Below are 20,427 nucleotides of genomic sequence, written 5' to 3'. Positions count from 1 at the left end.
TTGTCGCTGCTCGTGCATCTCCTTCTACCTAGCACATGCGGCTTGGTCACCCACACTTGCGAGTCTTACGTCAGATTTTAGAGTCTTCTGATAGTTCGTTTAGATCTAGTGATTTGTCTAGTGTCTGTTCTGCTTGTCAATTGGGAAAGTCTTCCCGGTTTTCTTTACCTCGGACTCTAGTTGTTGTGTTACACTAGACCTCTCACTTCCATAGCATAGTTATATTATCTCTGTACTCTCACGTTATTGTTTTGTGAATCCAATCCTCATCTGGTATCAATAGTCTCCAGGTTAGGTTTTCTTTTTAATTTCTCCGAATGGCAGATTCTGGCAATAACGATAGCTCTGCTCGTGATTCCGAGCGGACTGTCTCCGCCATCCCCGCCGTCGCACCACCACCGGCCACCACCTCTCTTTCGTCGGCACATCATTATGTGTCTATTAAATTAACCCTTCGTAATTATCTGTTCTGGAGGACCCAAATGCTTCCGTTTCTCCGTGGCCAGGAACTTCTAGGTTTCGTCGATGGATATGTTTTGTCCTCCCAGGCTGAGACAGACAGGATGTTCCCAAGATAGATTACCAGCAGTGATTTTGGATCATATGAATTTAAATTGGAAAATTTGGTGGACAATATTTTTTGACTTGTTAATTTGGTTGGTTCGCAGTGCATGAAGTGAGAAATTAATTGTGCTAAATGAGTATAAAAGGTGTGAACGTGGTAAATTTTTTTAAGCACTTTTAAAATATTAAAATGACAAGCTATGTCCTTTGCTCTATTCCTTTATCAACCTACGTATGATGTTGTTCCATTGGTGATTTGTTGATTATCAAAGTGTTGTGAAGATTGAAGGCATGCAACGTTGAAGATGCAATCGTAGATGATGAAGATTTGTGTTGGTTAATGAACCTTGTGTATCTTGGTGGTGTAATTCCAACTATTGTGATCTTGGGTGATCGTCTAATGAATTAGGTAAACGTTGAGTTGCCCCGCAGACGTAGGAGGATTGCTCCGAACTGAGTGACCAACTACCTACGTACTGCATATCTAATCTAATAATAATAATAACAACAACAACTACCTATGACTGCATATCTAATCTAATCTAATCTAATAATAATAATAACAACAACAACTACCTACGTACTGCATAATGATGTCAAATCCACACAATTATGGCTATGTCTCAATAATAATGAAGATGTACGTACCTGAAGGAGACGAGTGGAGAAGCTGTGCTGCTGGAGGGAGGTCGGCGCTGCTTCTTCAGGTCACGCTGGAGGCCTATCTGCGCTGCTCAAATTAAACAACCATCGACGATGGCCGGCGAGTCTCAATATAGAGATGAAGAATAAGATGATGGTCAAATATTTATGGTCAACTTTGTAGTAGTGGATATTTATTGGTGATCAGGTGCATGAATAATATATTATCAATCAATGATTGTTGGAAGGTTTTTTTAAGATTTTATAACTTATGTGAAGGAAATATGTGAACAGAGGGAAGAAAAAATTATTACTGCAAATGTTGGATTTTTAATTTGTAGGTGTGAGCTGAGGGACTTGTAAAAAATACAATTTTTTTTTTACTATTGGAGTCTTTAGATACTTTCTCAACCTGTTAAAGCAATCTCAAGACCTCTCATATGAAGGAGTCATTACATGTCATCTGAGCACAATGGAAGCGCCTTATAATTTAAAATACAGGACCAAACTCATCTAATCTATAAATAGATACCCCAAGAAAGGAATATTAATTGCATAGACCTCAAAGAATAACATTCAATCCAAACACATATAGCTGCGCTCCAAATACTTGCCATGGCTGCCCCATCTGATTCTAAAACCTCAAGCTCAATTACGCATCAATTCCTCCAAGAAAGTCGTTACCCTGAAGAGCTAAGAGAATCCATCATTTCACTACCCAAAGAGGAAGGTTGGCTCACTCCATATATATATAACTACAAAGGGTTTTGGCTCCCTCCTCATAACTTGCTTGGTGTTCTTAGATCCCAGCAACACTTCCAGGCTCAAAATTCTGATGTTATACTATGTACCCCTCCTAAAAGCGGCACCACATGGTTGAAAGCTCTCACATTTGCCTTGACCACTCGAAAACACACTACTACACAAACGGCTTTTAACATCGGCTAAAATCCGACGTTGATCTGGGCGACGTTGTAAGGGTACACATACAACGTCGACTAAAAGTTAGCCGACGTTGTAAGGTACACATACAACGTTGGCTAAATGTAGGTAACTTAAAAACAAATAAAATACCCTACAACGTCGGCTATTTACAAATAGCCGACGTTGTAGGTAATTTGAAAACTACTAAAATACCCTACAACGTCGGCTATTTACAAATAGCCGACGTTGTAGGTAATTTGAAAACTACTAAAATACCCTACAACGTCGGCTAGTTGTAACTAGCCGACGTTGTAGGTATTTTGAAAACTACTAAAATACCCTACAACTTCGGCTCTTTACAAATAGCCGACGTTGTAGGTAATTTAAAAAAAAAATTACCCTACAACGTCGGCTAATAAGACTAGCCGACGTTGTACTGTAATTTTTTTTTAAATATTCATTTTATTTTTCTATTTACACCCAAAACCTGCTCAAATATATATAGCTATCACAATCAAATTCAAAACCTGTACAATTTATATTTATAATATCAAAATTAATAAAAGCAATAAATCTCACAATTGATAATAATTAATAATACAAGTTCATCAAAAATTATCTATATTAATTAATACAAGCCATAATCTTCTCTCAAACTTTGTACCAAAAGCAATAACAGCAATACATACATCTCACATTACTATTTCACATACTAATGCAATGTATTAATCCATTCATCAATGAAGTACTTCGCCCATGTGTCTCTAACTTCATCAATCTCTTGTTGATTGTAGCTCAATGAACCAACTCTCTCCACTATCTATAATAATGTTGAAAAGTACGTAATAAATATTAGTCCATTCATCAATGAAGTACTTGGCCTAGCCCATTCATCAATGAAGTACTTGGCCTAGCCCATTCATCCATGAAGTACTTGGCCCATGTGTCTCTAACTTCATCAATATCTTGTTGATTGTAGCTCAATGAACCAACTCTCTCCACTATCTATAATAATGTTGAAAAGTAATAAATAATAATAAGAATTAATTGCAACCTTAGAAGTATCGAATTGAGTATTTTAGTACAAGAAAGAAACATGAACATTTAATTTAAATAGTTAATAATTATTTCCAATAAAAGTAACAACTATTGGTAAGCACTCACTTTCACAGTTTTGTACTAGTGTTCCACCAAGTTCAAGTGTTACAGGCTGAGAATTATCAAAAAAATAAAGCAAGAAAAAAAAATCACATCACCATTGTAGTCCAGTGGCATTAAACTCTTTATTTTATAAGGAAGGTGGTGGGTTCAATACTACTCTTGCATTTAATAGAGTTAGTAGTATTACAAAAAAAAATGAAAGAGCCACTAAATAGTTAATGATTCTGGAAATTATAAAACTTCTTCATAGTAGAACTTACTATTGAAATCAGCCACATTATTACCACCAAATTATAAAACTTCTTCATACTAGAACTTACTATTGAAATCAGCCACATTATTACCACCTTCCTTATACCATCTATGCTTGCTGGAGAACAACTTTGATCGTGGGAGAAAATAGCACTTTTAATTTCCAAATTCGTCCTGACTATTACCAGCTCACATAATGGCATACTGTCGTGGGAGAAAATAGCACTTTTAGTTTCCAAATTCGTCCTGACTATTACCAGCTCACATAATGGCATACTGTCGTGATGTTATACATATTAGACTTCAATGTAGCAGACTACTTTCATGATATAAAGGAATAAGTTCACCTGTTTCACATGAACAAAGGCTTTATGACCTTCAAATGAGCAGCTAGAATCTGAATAAGCAAGATATACAGAGGATGAAATCATATATTTGTGCTACAGAAAACAAAAGTCAAGGTATTAATGCACCCACAATGCCCTAGGGTCAAATAGAAAATCCTCAGGACTTGATCCCCTACATGGAATTATCTTATGCAATAGAAAACAGCCCCTACATGGAATTATCTTATTATCACAATTAGAAACCCATCCTTTACTCACAATGCCCTAGGGTCAAAATAATTACCCTACTTATTATCACAATTAGAAACCCATCCTTTACTCACAAAAAATCCTCAGGACTTGATCCCCTACATGGAATTATCTTATGCAATAGAAAACAGCCCCCCTGATTTCCCTACTATGAATAATGGGGTGATGAGGCTAATCTCTACGCATTTACCACTAGAATTGCTGCCCAAATTGGTCGGGGAATCGAAATGCAAGCTCATTTATCTGTGCAGAAACCCAAAGGACACGGTAGTGTCATTATGGCACTTCATGAATAAGTTGAGGGGTGAGTTTGGAGGCTTGGGAGCAATGCCGTTTCCAGAGGCATTTGACAAATATTGCAGGGGAGCAAGTCAGAATGGGCCTTTCTGGGATCATATATTGGGATACTGGTAGGAGAGCTTGGAGAATCCTAGTCAAGTGTTGTTCTTGAAGTACGAGGAGATTAAGGAAGAGCCTGAAGTTCAGTTGAGGCGAATTGCAGCCTTCTTGGGGTGTCCATTTTCTCAAGAGGAAGAAGAGACAGGTGTAGTAGGTGGAATCTCGAGGCTTTGCAGCTTTGAAAGCTTGAGCAACTTGGAGATTAACAAGACTGGTAAAGGCGGCTTAGATTTTGGTAATTCCAATAATGGGTATTTCAGGAAAGGTAAGGTTGGAGATTGGACGAACCATCTAACAGATGAAATGGCCACTAAACTTGATCAAATTGTTGAAAAAAAGTTCAAAGGGACAGGACTTAAGTTATGATCACAATTAAGTCTCTCAGATCTTCTAAGATCATTTTAATTTCCTGAAATTTCCCTTATTAGTCGTCCTGAAATAATACAACTATAAGCTCATAACATCCATGTTGTGACTATAAATAAATAATTAATTTGTTAGTTTAATGTTTTAATATCTATATGTGATAAGTGTGTACGTGTCTCTTTATAAGTGAAGTATTGTTATTGGTATCTTAATAAATTTTTGTGTGTTGATTTTTATATTATAGAGCATGTTTTTTTTTTCTTTTTTTGAAAACAAACATGAACTCATATATTAAACCAAATCAGCAATACAAATAGGAGGAGTTTAACTTTATATATGATAGTGCATGTGACATTTTATAATGTTTAATTTATAATAAACTTATTAGAGGATGAATGATCTATATACGACAAGGGTTATTCTGTAATTTCATTCATTAGGTGTTTAGCTTGACGGTTGTAACTTCCATCCTGTATAAAAAGGAAGGAAATATCCTTCCAAAACAGATTTTGTTTTCACCATCTTCCAGTTCGTTCATGAATGAAGAACCTTTACTTCCATCTCTTTTTCCGTTAAGTTCCGGTTACTCAACATGGTATCAGAGCTTCCTCGACGGAGCTCCTACGCCGCCGCACTCTCCGGCGAAGCAAACCAGGAAAGACGCACAGATTCGCCGATTGCTCGTTCTCCAGTACAAAACTATATTATTTTTGTTAGAAAATTAACATAAAATGGCATGTGACATTTTGGGGGCAATGTGAGCATTAATTTATATACCCAAAACACGGATAATAAATTAATTCCCAAATATTTGGGAGTATATCAAGAAAAATGAACTTTTTGAGACGTTAAAATAGTCTTTGTCCTATTTTGAATAAATAAATGTAAGTTTGGATTAGTATAAAAATATTTAAAATTTTCAAGACTTTGCAATATGTTGTTATTTAGAAGACTCTTTGGTACACAAGGGTGCATGACATCACTGATCTATAACTACAAAGGGTTTTTTTTTTTTTTTAACAAAACTCATAATAAATATAAAATAAAGTATTAGTACGTCTACTTAAGTTTTGAGCAAATCTTTGGCTGATGGGCTACTTAGATTATATTTTGTAGTCGAGAAGATGTAACATATCAAAATAGTTAATGATATTGGTCACATCTACCCAAAATCGACATAATGAATCATGATTGACTAATTATTAATAAATACAGTAACGAACATGTAACATTATTTTCTTATATTTGTATAGTAGTCAATTTCAAGTTAAATTTTAATGGCAGGATATTGGATATATTCTGCTGTCCGAGCTACCGCCTAACAACAACACAGAACTTTTAAAAATTTATTAATATAGGAAAAACAATATACCTTGATTTATACAGGACATTAAACTACTAAATTTGAACCTACTTCTACTTAAGCACAATAAAAAAGTCATTATCAAATCAAAGCACGGTCACAAAATGATTCTCTATGCACTTGATCATCAAAAAGTCATATATATATATATGTATAACTACAAAGGGTTTTGGTTTGATTCCCAGTTCTTGTACGGTGGTCTTAGATGCCAACAACACTTTCAGGCTCAACATTCTGATATTATACTATGTACCCTCCCTAAATGCGACACCACTTGGTTGAAAGCTCTCATATTTTACTTGATCACTGAAAACACTACTTATCACAAGGCTTTTTTTTTTTTTTTGGTAATTGGAATAATGTGTATTTCAGGAAAAGTAAGGTTGGAGATTGGAGGAACCATCTAACAGATGAAATGGCCAGCAGACTTGATCAAATTGTTGAAGAAAAGTTCAAAGGGACAGGACTCAAGTTCTGATCAAAATTAAGTCTCTTAGATCTCCTAATAAGATCATTGTGCTGAAATTTCCGTTATTACTATTTTAACGGTTCTGAAATAATTGGTAATATATAATAATATAACTATAAGCTCATAAGATCCACTATTGTATGTGTGTAATGTGTTTATATCATATTATGTAGTTCAAAAAAATGACTCTAATATGTATGTATGTGTTGAGAATGGTTGATAAAATCAAATCAATATTAATGATACAATGGTGAAGTACCTAGTGTTATATGCCAATGGAAAAAAAAAATCTACTTTCTTTTTGTGCTTTGAATTGTAACAATGTGATGATCAAGTATTTTGTGACTGTGCTTTAATTTGATAATGATTTTTATTGTCCTTAAGTAGAAGTGAGATTCAAATTTAGTTTAATTTAATGTCCTCTATAAATCAAAGTATTGTTATTCCTATATTAATAAATTTTTAAAAGTTATGTGTTGATGACATTCATGGCTACTAGTTGACTCTACTCATTTGGTAACATGTATTTAACAATAACTTTTAATTTAATTTTGACATAAAAGATAGGTTAATAGGACTATAGCATTTGTTTAAAGAAAAATAATTTTGATAATAATTATAATTTTTTTTTTTAAAAAGGAAAACAATAAAAGAGCGAAAATTTTACTGTGGACTGCGCATCAAAACGACGTCGTTTTGATTAATAACAAGTTAAAAACAGACGGTTGAAACGGCATCCGTTCTGCGCCATTCACTTTCAGTTCATATACACTACAGTTACATTTTAACATAATTGCAACTACATTTCAACACAACTGCAGTTTCAATATAACTATAGTTTCATTCGATATTATACACTCAAATATGTGAACTTGTTATTCAGTTTCCTTTCAACACAACTAAAGTTTCTTTTATAATACACTACAGTTTCCTTTCAACACAATTGCACTACAATATCATTTTGATATCACTACAATTTCATTGGATAATAATCACAATATACACCCAAATATGTGAAACTGTTATTCAGTATCAGTTTATATATATACACTACAGTTTAATTTCAACACAACTACGGTTACATTTCGATTATAACTACAGTTTCATTCAATAATATAAAAACACAAATGTGAAATTGTTATTTAGTATCAGGTCATATACATTGCAATTAATTTTTCACATAACTATAGTTACATTTCGATATAACTACAGTTTCATTCGATAATATAAAAACAAAAATGTGAAACTGTTATTTAGTATCAGTCCATATATACACTGCAGTTACATTTCAACACAACTACAATTACATTTTGATTTAACTACAATTTCATTTGATAATATAAAAAAAATGTGAGACAGTATCTTTTAAGATGAACTATAGTATCAGTTACGGAGCTCCGTTACGACTTACGGTCGTCGTTTCTCCACTTCTCCACTTACTGAAACGGCGACCGTTTTGTGACAATGATCCACCGTAAAAGAGTAAGTCGTTGTGCTAATAATTTTCTATGGAGTAGTAAAAGAAAATCTTTTTTAATGGCCCAGCCCAATAATGATCTGATCCAACAAATCAAGCAGAATAGAGAATTTACGGTGGATCATGGTCACAAAACGACGCCGTTTCTCCACTTACTGAAACGGCGTCATTTTGTAACCATGATCCACCGTAAAAGAGTAAGTCGTAGTGCTAATAATTTTCTATGGAGTAGTAAAAGAAAATCTTTTTTAATGGCCCAGCCCAATAATGATCTGATCCAACAAATCAAGCAGAATAGAGAATTGAAAAAAGCCCCCGGCGAGGATCGAACTCGCGACCTTTCGCTTACGAAGCGAACGCACTACCACTATGCTACGGAGGCATTTGATTCAATTTCTTTTTATTATTTTACTTATGTATTTATTATGTCTAATGATATTTTTATAAATTTTATAATTTTATCTAATTTAATGAGATCTACTTTCTGTTTTTTGGTCGTGTAATAGTCCCTAAAGAGGTAAGCCACACTAGAAAGACCCAATACTCTGTTTAATAGGTTTGACGGAAATGATATTGACAATAATCAAAATCATGATCTTCTAGTACAAGAGTTGTACTCTACCTATTCAACCACCCCTTTCGAAAACATTATTTAAGGTTATTTTTTATGCATGATAGGCTGCAGTGTTGACTCTTCTCATTTGACGCTTCTAATTTGAAATGTTTGTATTTAATTAACCAAATTAAAAGAATATTGATAACATTTTTTGTAAGGAAGAAAATTTATAACCATGATTTAAGAGTGTGTATCTGATAAATCTAAATACGAGAATCATGCTCTACTTAGCTACCATGGGTAGTGCATTTAACTTCTTTTTTTTTTTGTTAAATGCTTATATGTTTAATTTGATGCTATTAATTCCTTTTTTTTTTCTAGCGATAAGAGGTGTAGAGAAAGCAATCGGTTGAACATGCATTATTTAATTTCTTTATTCTGATTTACTATATTTTATCAATGCACAACATAATTAAAAGTAAGTTTAAGTTTTAGATTGACATACTTTAAGTTTTAACACTGACGCGCAGCTGAAGCATACAAATCACACACTTTAAGAAGGAAAACAACGCACTTAAGCAACCGCGCAACCACACAACCACACCTGAGAAGGCCAACCGCACGGGAACCTATATATATATATATATATATATATATATATATATATATATATATATATATATAATAATAATAATAACAACAACAACTACAACTACCTACATACTGCATATCTAATGATAATAATAACAACAACTACTACAACTACCTACTGACTGCATATCTAATAATATATTATCAATCAATGATTGTTGGAAGGTTTTTAAAGATTTTATAACTTATGTGAAGGAAATATGTGAGCAGAGGGAAGAAAAAATTATTACTGTAAATGTTGGATTTTTGTAGAATTGACGATAATAAAGTTTCAAAACATTGATTTCTCCTTGGAGGTGTGAGCTGGGCGCATTTGACAGACGTGTAAAAATATTTTTTTTTTAAATTCTCTCTTTCCTATGTTGATATTGTTGCGCCCGCGGAAGTGGGATAGATCAGATTGCAACAATAATTTGAAAAAGAAAAATAAATGAGGCACAGATTTTACGTGGAAAACCCCTAAACAAATTAGGGTAAAAACCACGGGCAAGGGTAGAAGAATTTCACTATGAGAAAATAGGAGTTACAACCACTCTCTAACTAACAAGGATAATTCTCTCTTGCTAGGAAGGAGAAATACACTCAACAAGGATAATTCTCTCTTGCTAGGAAGGAGAAATACACTCAACAAGGATAATTCTCTCTTGCTAGGAAGGAGAAATACACTCAACAAGGATAATTCTCTCTTGCTAGGAAGGAGAAATACACTCAACAAAGATAATTCTCTCTTGCTAGGAAGGAGAAATACACTCAACAAACTCTCTAATATCTCTAGTATATGAGGGAAGAATAGAATGATTTGGGATGGCTAGATGACAAAATGACCACCCTATTTATAGTTGAGAATTTGGGGTCATTTTGTAGTTAGCCTAAAATGTAGGGACCAAACAATAAATATTTTGTTCAACAAAGTTTGGCTACCTAACATTTGTGTTCAAAGTTTTCAGCTTGCTGCCTAATCTTGAGGGCTGCTGCCAAACTCCATTTGCCGACAATCTCCCACTTGAAAATTAGATTGTAACAATCATATCTTCACACCATTCTTTCTACCATTAGATTGTAACAATCATATCTTCACACCATTCTTTCTACCTTGAGATTGTAACAATCATATCTTCACACCATTCTTTCTACCTTGCGATTGTAACAATCATATCTTCACACCATTCTTTCTACCTTGCAATTGTAACAATCATATCTTCACACCATTCTTTCTACCTTGCACTTTCAACAATCATATCTTCACACCATTCTTTCTACCTTGCACTTTCCATGTCGCTTACGTCTCTATCAGGCCACAGGAAGATCGACACCAAGTAAACTTATACATCCCAAATCATTCTATTCTTCCCTCATATACTAGAGATATTAGAGAGTTTGTTGAGTGTATTTTTCCTTCCTAGCAAGAGAGAATTATCCTTGTTTTCTCCTTGTTAGTTAGAGAGTGGTTGTAACTCCTATTTTCTCATAGTGAAATTCTTCTACCCTTGCCCGTGGTTTTTACCCTAATTTGTTTAGGGGTTTTCCACGTAAAATCTGTGCCTCATTTATTTTTCTTTCTCAAATTATTGTTGCAATCTGATCTATCCCACTTCCGCGGGCGCAACAGATATATATGAGAAAACCAAACTCTTAGAGATGCTTTTAGTAACAAAAATAATCCATAGCCTAAGAAAATTAATTACGCTGACTTAACCCAACCCAACTCATATGATCTATAAATAGATCTCAAAGAATAACATTCAATTCATATTCATATAGCTCCAAATACTTGCCATGGCTGTGCCATCTGATTCTAACACCTCAAACTCCTCATTTTTGCATCAATTCCTCCAAGAAAGTTGCTACCCTGAAGAGCTAAGAGACTCCATCATTTCACTACCCAAAGAGGAAGGTTGGCTCACTCCGCATATGTATAACTACAGAGGGTTTTGGTTTGATTCTAAGTTCTTGTACGGTGCTCTTAGATCCCAACAACAATTCCAGGCTCAACATTCTGATATTATACTATCTACCCTCCCTAAATGTGGCACCACTTGGTTGAAAGCTCTTGTATTTGCTTTGACCACTCGAAAACAATTCCCAGTATCACAACAAACCCACCCTTTACTCACAACAAGTCCTCAGGACTTGATACTCAACTTGGAATTTTTTTATGCAAGAGAAAACAGCCCCCCTAATTTCCCCACTATGAATAATAATGGGGTGATGAGGCTAATCTCTACGCATTTACCACTAGAATTGTTACCGAAATCGGTAGGGGAATCGAAATGCAAGCTCATTTATGTGTGCAGAAACCCAAAGGACACGTTTGTGTCATTTTGGCACTTCATGAATAAGATGAGGGGTGAGCTTGTAGGCCTGGGAGAAATACCGTTTCCAGAGGCATTTGACAAATACTGCAGGGGAGCAAGTCACTATGGGCCTTTCTGGGATCATATGTTGGGATACTGGATGGAGAGCTTGGAGAATCCTAGTAAAGTGTTGTTCTTGAAGTACGAGGAGATGAAGAAAGAGCCGGATGCTCATTTGAGGCGAATGGCGGCGTTCTTGGAGTGTCCATTTTCTGAGGAAGAAGAAGAGGGTGGTGTAGTAGGTGGAATCTCGAGGCTTTGCAGCTTTGAAAGCTTGAGCAACTTGGAAGTTAACAAGACTGGTAAAGGCTTACTTTTTGGTAATTCCAATAATGCGTATTTCAGGAAAGGTAAGGTTGGAGATTGGAGGAACCATCTAACAGATGAAATGGCCACTAAACTTGATCAAATTGTTGAAGAAAAGTTCAAAGGGACTGGGCTCAAGTTCAATTCTGATTATTAAGTCTCTCATTGTGCTGAAATTTCTCTTATTACTATTTTAGCAATTCTGAAATAATTGGTAATATAATAATATAGCTATAAGCTAGCTCATAAGAACCACTATTGTATGTGTGTAATGTGTTTATATCATATTATGTAGTTCAATTGTTCAAAATATCATATCTACTCTAATTAATATGTATGCATGTGTTGAGAATGGTCGGTAAAATCAAATCCATATTAGTGATACAATGGTGAAATACCTAGTGTTATTAGGCACATTTTTTGGACCATCTCAAGGTGAAAGAATTATATATATTGTTAATGGATGAAGGTCGAGTGAAATCAGAGAAAAATTTGAAGAACTGTGCATATATAATGAAGTCGTAACTATATATCGCTATTTGCTAGCCAATTCAAGTGGCCCTTCTTCTGTTCTGGCATTACACATTCTTTATAATTAATCGTTGTATATACTGTAGAAGATAGAATAATATGTGTATTGAATTCTTTATGTGTGCATGAAAATTAGAGTCTGATTGGTGATTGTGGGACTCGTAATTTATCGATGTAGTTGCTTTAGAGACGAGTCGATCTTATTAACACGGTAGGCAAAAACTTGTGTGAGACCGTCTTACCATGAGTCGGGTCGGGTCAAGATGCAAATGTAACACTTATATGCACAAATGTCATACTTATATGCTCAAATGCAATACTAATCAGGAATAAAATTTTTGTTACTTATAAGGGCAAATGTAATACTTTTAAGGGAAAATACAATACTTTTACATTTCGAGTTAAAAGTATTATATTTTTCCTCAAAAGTATTATATTTGCCCTTATAAGTAAGGGGCACTTGTGAACATTACTTATTATGAAAAATGTATTACTTTTTCTCTTATAAGTAAAAAAAAAAATTGTATTCTTTATTAGTGTTATATTTGAGCATATAAGTATGACATTTGCACATATAAGTGTGACATTTGTATGGTGTTTTGACCCGATCCGACCCGACCCGTCTCACGAATAAGGATCCGTGAGACGGTCTCACACAAGTGTGATCCAAAGCTGAATTAGTTGAGTAAAAACAAAACAAGCTAATTATTCAAATATTTTATTCAAAAAATCACGTGAAAATAAAGCTCTTAACAATTCAATCTTTACCACTCAATTATTGATATTTCATCCAAAAAAGCATGTGAAAATAAAGATCTTGACAATTCAATCTTTACCACTCAATTATTGATATTTTTCCCACTTGGAACAAACAATCATTGAATGCCTGAGCTCCACAGATGTTTATATTATTTAATGCTTTGACCATCTTTACTACAACTAACTCGAATTTTTTCCTTTTTACTAAATTTAAAATTAATTTTTATACTGATTTATTTTCTTCTATTTATAGTAGAACATTATTATTAACATTATTAGCATCACAATTATAATTACTTTTTAGCAAATCTTATACGGAGTATTAAAAATGCTTTATTTCCCATGGATCTTGACCACAAGATCGCGAGTGTGACTTTTGTAAAAGTATTGAAAACTATTCAAATCTATACATTTTGGATAAAAACAAATATACAACAAGGATATGATTGTACAAATTTTCATTTTACGTTTATATCCATCGAAATTTGAATATATAGTGGAGGGTTCTAGACTTCTAGTTAGCCCATGCAGCCAAAGATTTGTTGCAACATTGTCTATTATGTATATGGGGAAGGATAAAATGATAATCATTGTTCCTGTGCAAACTGCGAATTGCAAAATCAGGTATTATCTAAGAATAGTAGAATGTATACCCTCCCAAACAAATCGCAATCATAAAAAACAAGTAATCAATGTATATATATGATTAAAAGTCAACATTCTAAATTTATGCGTCTAATCAACAATTCAAATTATCCATAAATATCAAAGTCAATGTACCATAGATTTAGGATCATATGATATTTATGGGTGATTTCAGTTGTTGATTAGGTGCATGGATATATATATGATTGATTTATCAAGGAATTTTGTCAATTAAGTATTTATGAATGAACAACATAAAAGCAAATTTTAGGGTTTTGTGCATGTCTATGAGTTAGCAAGGTAGAAGTGAAGTATCCTCATAAAAGTATCCTCTAAAGGAGCTTCCGTTATTTATCATCAATTTGTCTTTTATGTAGACTCCTAGGTGTCAAATCAACGAGTTGCATTCTCTAATGACTTTCTTTTTTGTTCTTCCTCTTATGAGCTTTTTCTGGAGATTATCTTAAAAAAAAGTCTTTATTAAAGTTCCTATGAACTTGGATAATAGCATTGAATGATCTTTCTCCCGGTTGCTTCGTTCCGAAGCCTTTCTTTCCGGTTGTTTCGTTTTGAATCTGCTTCCTTCTCGTCAAATGGTTGATGAAGCCTATCTTAATTTTATTTTTTTTTAAAAAAAAAGGTCACTAAAATTTATACAATAAGATTACATCATCAAAGTTTATTAAAAATTATTCCTAACACTTTATAATTAAAAAATCAAAATTACAATTTTACTAGCACCTTATAATTTAAGATAAAAAAGTAAACTTTAATTATCTTTACTAGCACCTTATTGGTGATAATCCACTTTTAGTCATTTTTTATCCGAACATCCTCATTTCGTCCTAGTATTATTATGTCATGACAATTTTTGGTCCTCAGACAATAAAATCGTTAAAATGTTGTTAAATACAAGGACATTTTGATCTTTTTTATTCAAAGTGGGCTGACCCCACTATATTGTTATGTTTATTTTTTTTGAAAAAAAAATCTATAATTAAAAAAACCGAAATGCTTTTGTATTTAACTGGATTTAAACTATTTTGTTGATAAAGGACAAAAAATGGTTATGTCACAATAATACTATAACCAAAAGATTAAAAGTGAACTGCCACCTATAAATCTAGGACTAAAAATAGAATTAACTATCTATCTAATTATATTGCATGTGAATGAAGAACCCCTCTCTGGATTGTGAGACCGAGAAATAAATATACCTTTTGGTCAAATGCGAGAATCAACTTTTCGGCCTAGCCGAGAAGTAAGTTTACTTCTCAATTGCCTTTATTTCAAATTGTTAGTGTTCCTTATTTGAGTGCGCACTTCTCATATGTAAACAAGAAGTGCCAAAAGCACCTCTCGCCATGTGATCGAAAAGTAAACATACTTTCCGGTCACAGGCCAAGGAGAGTCTACTTTTTTGTCTAGCCAAGAAGTAAGTTTACTTCTGGGAGACTCAAATAAAGACAACTACTGACTGAATGACTAAATTGACGAAATTCGTTCAAATCGAAAAGTAAAGACTAAATAAACAGTTGCAAATTAAAACATCTATTTTCCGTTGAAAAAAATTTATTAAGACAGGAATACCAATACTTTGATTTATATACACAGAGACGCTCTTCCTTAATCTCCTCGTACTTCAAGAACAACACGCCTTCCCAGGATTCTCCAAGCTCTCCTTCCAGTATCCCAACAAATGATCCCAGAAAGGCCTAAAGTGACTTTCTCCCCTGCAATATTTATCAAATGCCTCTGGAAACGGTATTTCTCCCAGGCCTCCAATCTCACCCCTCAGCTTATTCGTGAAGTGCCAAAAGGACACAGCTGTGTCCTTTTGGTCTCTGCACAGATAAATGAGCTTGCATTTCGATTCCCCAACCGATTTGGGCAACAATTCTAGTGGTAAATGCGTAGAGATTAGCCTCATCAGCCCCATTATTCACAGTGGGGAAATTAGGGGGGCTGTTTTCTTCTCTTGCATAACAAAACTCCAAGTTGGGAATCAAGTCCTGAGGATTTGTTTTGAGGAAAGGGTGGGTTTCTAATTGTGATAATAAGTAGTGTTTTCGAGTGATCAAGGCAAATATGAGAGCTTTCAACCATGTTGTGCCGCATTTAGGAGGGGTACATAGTATAACATCAGAATGTTGAGCCTGGAAGTGTTGGTGGGATCTTAGAACACCATGCAAGTGATGAGGAGCAAGCCAAAACCCTTTGTAGTTATATATATGTGGAGAGACCGAACCTTCCTCTCGGGGTAGTGATAAAATGATGGCTTCTCTTAGCTCCTCGGGCCAACAATTTTCTTGGAAGAGATTTTGTGGAAATGATGAGTTTGAGGTGTTAGGATCAGATGGGAAGGCCATTGCAGTGTATATATGATACTATATTTTCCTTCTTATTGCATTGGGGTATCTATTTATAGATAAATAATGGATATGCAATTTTATTTTCTTATAATTGAGATGCTGTACTGGACTCTTTAAGTTGCTGCCCAAATATATTTCACATCCTATCATGGACGGATCCAGAAATTGTTTGAGTGGGGGCAAAAGATAAAAACAAAAGAGATTGTTTAAATTTTAAAAATTAAAAATGAAACACTTTGTAGCATTGCCATAAATATTGTTGGATATAGACGAAAAATCAAAATATTATAGAAAATATTGATAACCAAATATGAAAGATAGTTAATTTGATATGATTTGAATTGAAAATACATTATAAATAATACATCTCATTATTAATTTAAATAGAAATAGCTAGCAGATCTTATATTCTGAAGAATAAAATTGAAAATATCACTATTAATATATTTAAAAAATCAAAAAGAAAAAATATGTAAGCTTGTGAGAATTGAACCAACAACCATTCCTACATTAATAACATACATTACGATCTTACAAAGCTTGTCTTTTGATTATGTATATTTAATTTACATATTTTATTTATATCTAAATATATACTTATATGTCTATATATATACACACAAAAGGCTACTATACATGATGGTGGGGTGAGAGAGTGAGGGTAGCTGTCCTCATGGCTCTGTCTCTATATCCTATTTTACTTCTTTTTTTTTCATTTTAAATAGCACTCCAATTATACAACTTAGAGATAAAAATGTAAAAATATAGACGATTAGTTTCAATTACAAAAATATTAGAATAGGTCCTATCATGTCAAATGGTAGGAGTGAGGATGATTCAATAAGGTTAGAACAAGAATTTGCATCCGTGATGCATGACTTTTCGGCAAAATAGGGATGGTACATTTAATTTTTCCTTTTTTTTTTCTTTTTTCCTTTTTGGCTTTTATGAGGATACTTCACTTCTTGGTACTTCATAGAACAAGTGTTTCATTTTTATTTTTCAAAATTTAAACAATCTCTTTTGTTTTAATCTTTCGCCCCACTGAAAAAATTTCTGGATTCATCCATGATAGGATGTGAAATATATTTGGGCATCAACTTAAAGAGTCGAGTCCAGCATCCCAAGTATAAGAAAATAAATTAAAGTTGCACATCCATTATTAAACATAGCTTTTGGTGTAATTATCAAATTAAAGCACAATCACAAAATGATTCTCTACGCACTTGTTCATCACATTGTTACAATTCAAACCACACAAAAAAAAAAGTAGATTTTTTTTTCCATTGACATATAACAATAGGTATCACACAATTGTGTCACTAATATGTATTTGATTTTACCAACTTTCTCAACACACACATACATCTCAGAGTCGATCTTTTGAACTCACATATAATAGTGGATCTTATGAACTTATAGATGTATTATTATATTATTACCAATTATTTCAGAACAACTAAAATAGTAATAAGGGAAATTTCAACACATGCAATGATTTTAGAAGATGAGAGAGACTTAATTGTGATATGATCACATCACAACTTGAGCCCTGTCCCTTTGAACTTTTCTTCAACAATTTGATCAAGTCTGGTGGCCATTTCATCAGTTAGATGGTTCCTCCAATCTCCAACCTTACCTTTCCTGAAATACACATTATTTGGCCTATGAGAGCTCTTACCAGTCTTGTTAACCTCCAAGTTGCTCAAGCTTTCAAAGCTGCAAAGCCTCGAGATTCCACCTACTACACCACTCTCTTCTTCCTCCTCAGAAAATGGGCACTCCAAGAACGCCGCCATTCGCCTCAAATGAACCTCCGGCTCTTCCTTAATCTCCTCGTACTTCAAGAACAACACCTTCCTAGGACTCTCCAAGCTCTCCTTCCAGTATCCTAACATATGATCCCAGAAAGGCCCAAAGCTACTTGCTCCCCTGCAATATCTATCAAATGCCTCTGGAAACGGTATAGCTTCCTGGCCATGAAGCTCAACCCTCACCTTATTGATGAAGTGCCAAAACGACACCACCGTGTCCTTTTGGTTTCTGCACAGATAAATGAGCTTGCATTTTGATTCCCCGACCGATTTGGGCAACAATTCTAGTGGTAAATGCGTAGACATTAGCCTATTATTCATAGTGGGGAAATCAGGGGAGCTGTTTTGTCTTGCATAACAAAATTCCATGTTGCGAATCAAGTCCTGAGGACTTGTTGTGAGTAAAGGGTGGGTTTCTAATTGTGATACTGGGAATTGTTTTCGAGTGGTCAAAGCAAATACGAGAGCTTTCAACCAAGTGGTGCCGCATTTAGGGAGGGTACAAAGTATAATATCAGAATGTTGAGCCTGGAAGTGTTGTTGGCATCTAAGAGCACCGTACAAGAACTGAGGATCAAACCAAAACCCTTTGTAGTTATAAATATGAGGAGCGAGCCAACCTTCCTCTTTGGGTAGTGAAATGATGGATTCTCTTAGCTCCTCAGGGTAAGAATTTTCTTGGAGGAATTGATGCATAAATGAGTTTGAGGTTTTAGAATCAGATGGCGCAGCCATGGCAAGTATATGAATGGAATGTTATTCTTTGAGGTCTATGCAACTAATATTCCTTCTTGGGGTATCTATTTATAGATAAGATGAGTTGGGTTAAGTCAGGATAATTAAATTTTGGTCATGTATCTTAAATTATAAGGTGCTAGTAAATTTGTATATTTGATTAGTGAGGTGACTTTTTAAAAAAAGTTGTTCTTCGCAAATGTTACTGTGAATCGCGGTCCACAATGCAGAGCAGTCCACATCAAAATGACGTCGTTTTGATTAATGAAAAGAAACGACAAAAATGACCCCATTCTGCGTCGTTAACTCTGTGTGTATTACATATTCGGTTTCATTTTATATACATTACAGTATCCTTTCAACACAACCCTAGTTTCTTTTTGATATAACTACAGTTTTATTCAACATTATACACTTAAATATGTGAAACTGTTATTTAATTTTCTTTCAACACAACTACAGTTTCTTTTATAATACACTGAAGTTTCTTTCAACACAACTACAGTATCATTTCGATATAATTACATGCAGTTTCATTGGACAATATACACTCAAATATGTGAAATTGTTATTCAGTTTTAATTTTATATGCACTACAGTTTCCTTTCAACACAACTACACTTTCATTTTGATATAACTACAACTTCATTTGATAATATAAAACCAAATGGGAAGCAGTATCATTTGAGATTAATTATAGTTTCATTTACGGAGCTCTGTTAAGACTTTACGGCAGCCGTTTCTTTACTTAAAGAAACGGTGCCGTTTTTGGACTTTGTGGACCATGATCCACGATATAACAACGGGTTATTCTTTCCCTATTTTTTTGACTGACGAGGGAAACCCGTAACCACTATTCAAGGGTGTGCAGTAGGTAAAATTTTTCTTGTGATTATAAAAAAATAAATTAGTATAAATTATTTATAATTGTTCAACTCAAATCAAGAAGTAGAATAGACTAATAGTTAATTAGTCTTCGTCTCTTTATCTGTAGCTTTAGTAGTAGTATGAGTCTATGGAGGATCAAAAAGAAGTTTTTCTTTTTTTTTTTTCTCGTTTTGTCATCTTTGAAAGAAAAAGTGACAGAAGATTGCACAAAATCTTGTCAAGATGGGGTGAGAATCAGCATATTTGATTTGTTCCCAATTTTTTTTATCCATGACCCATCCCACATTCCCACGTGATCCTTCTATTGAGTGTAGTTTTCCATCTTATTCTATCAATCTACGGAGTATTATTTATTTATTCTTTAGGTGACACCCATGTATACGTGCGTTATTTAATTTTCTTATTTTGATTGACTATAGTTTATGATTGAATAATATAAAAGTATTTTAGGGTTTTGTGCATGTCTATGAGGTACCAAGCTAGAAGTGAATTGAAGTATCCTCTAAAAGAACTTCCCTTATTTATCATCAATTGGTCTTTCAGGTAGACTCCTAGGTGTTAGATTGACGAGTTGTATTGTCTAATGACTTTTTTTTGTTCTTC

At 33.9% G+C, this 20,427-nt stretch overlaps 2 protein-coding genes, 1 non-coding gene and 1 pseudogene across 3 annotated transcripts; 2 read left to right on the top strand and 2 right to left on the bottom strand.

The window, feature by feature from the left end:
* Positions 1 to 1,821: 1,821 nt before the first annotated feature.
* On the top strand, positions 1,822 to 4,904 carry LOC116001478 (annotated as a pseudogene).
* A 3,619-nt stretch (positions 4,905 to 8,523) lies between these two features.
* Positions 8,524 to 8,595, bottom strand: TRNAT-CGU. The gene has a single exon. It is a non-coding gene; the product is annotated as a tRNA-Thr (tRNA).
* Positions 8,596 to 11,144: 2,549 nt separating this feature from the next.
* On the top strand, positions 11,145 to 12,418 carry LOC116001729 (cytosolic sulfotransferase 12-like). Its single transcript, XM_031241655.1, has one exon. It carries the CDS (start codon positions 11,197 to 11,199, stop codon positions 12,235 to 12,237), a length of 1,041 nt encoding a protein of 346 aa, XP_031097515.1. The 5' UTR covers positions 11,145 to 11,196; the 3' UTR covers positions 12,238 to 12,418.
* A 5,161-nt stretch (positions 12,419 to 17,579) lies between these two features.
* LOC116002991 (cytosolic sulfotransferase 12-like) lies at positions 17,580 to 18,950 on the bottom strand. Its single transcript, XM_031243177.1, has one exon. It carries the CDS (start codon positions 18,934 to 18,936, stop codon positions 17,926 to 17,928), a length of 1,011 nt encoding a protein of 336 aa, XP_031099037.1. The 5' UTR covers positions 18,937 to 18,950; the 3' UTR covers positions 17,580 to 17,925.
* Positions 18,951 to 20,427: the final 1,477 nt, after the last annotated feature.

The sequence above is a fragment of the Ipomoea triloba genome, chromosome 13, assembly GCF_003576645.1.
Source record: "Ipomoea triloba cultivar NCNSP0323 chromosome 13, ASM357664v1".
NCBI lineage: Eukaryota > Viridiplantae > Streptophyta > Magnoliopsida > Solanales > Convolvulaceae > Ipomoea > Ipomoea triloba.
This window is presented reverse-complemented; position numbering and strand designations above follow the sequence as displayed.

Excerpts from the sequence above, each read along its gene's own strand:
- LOC116001729 (XM_031241655.1), top strand. The coding sequence starts at position 11,197 with ATGGCTGTGCCATCTGATTCTAACACCTCAAACTCCTCATTTTTGCAT.
- LOC116002991 (XM_031243177.1), bottom strand. The coding sequence starts at position 18,936 with ATGGCTGCGCCATCTGATTCTAAAACCTCAAACTCATTTATGCATCAA.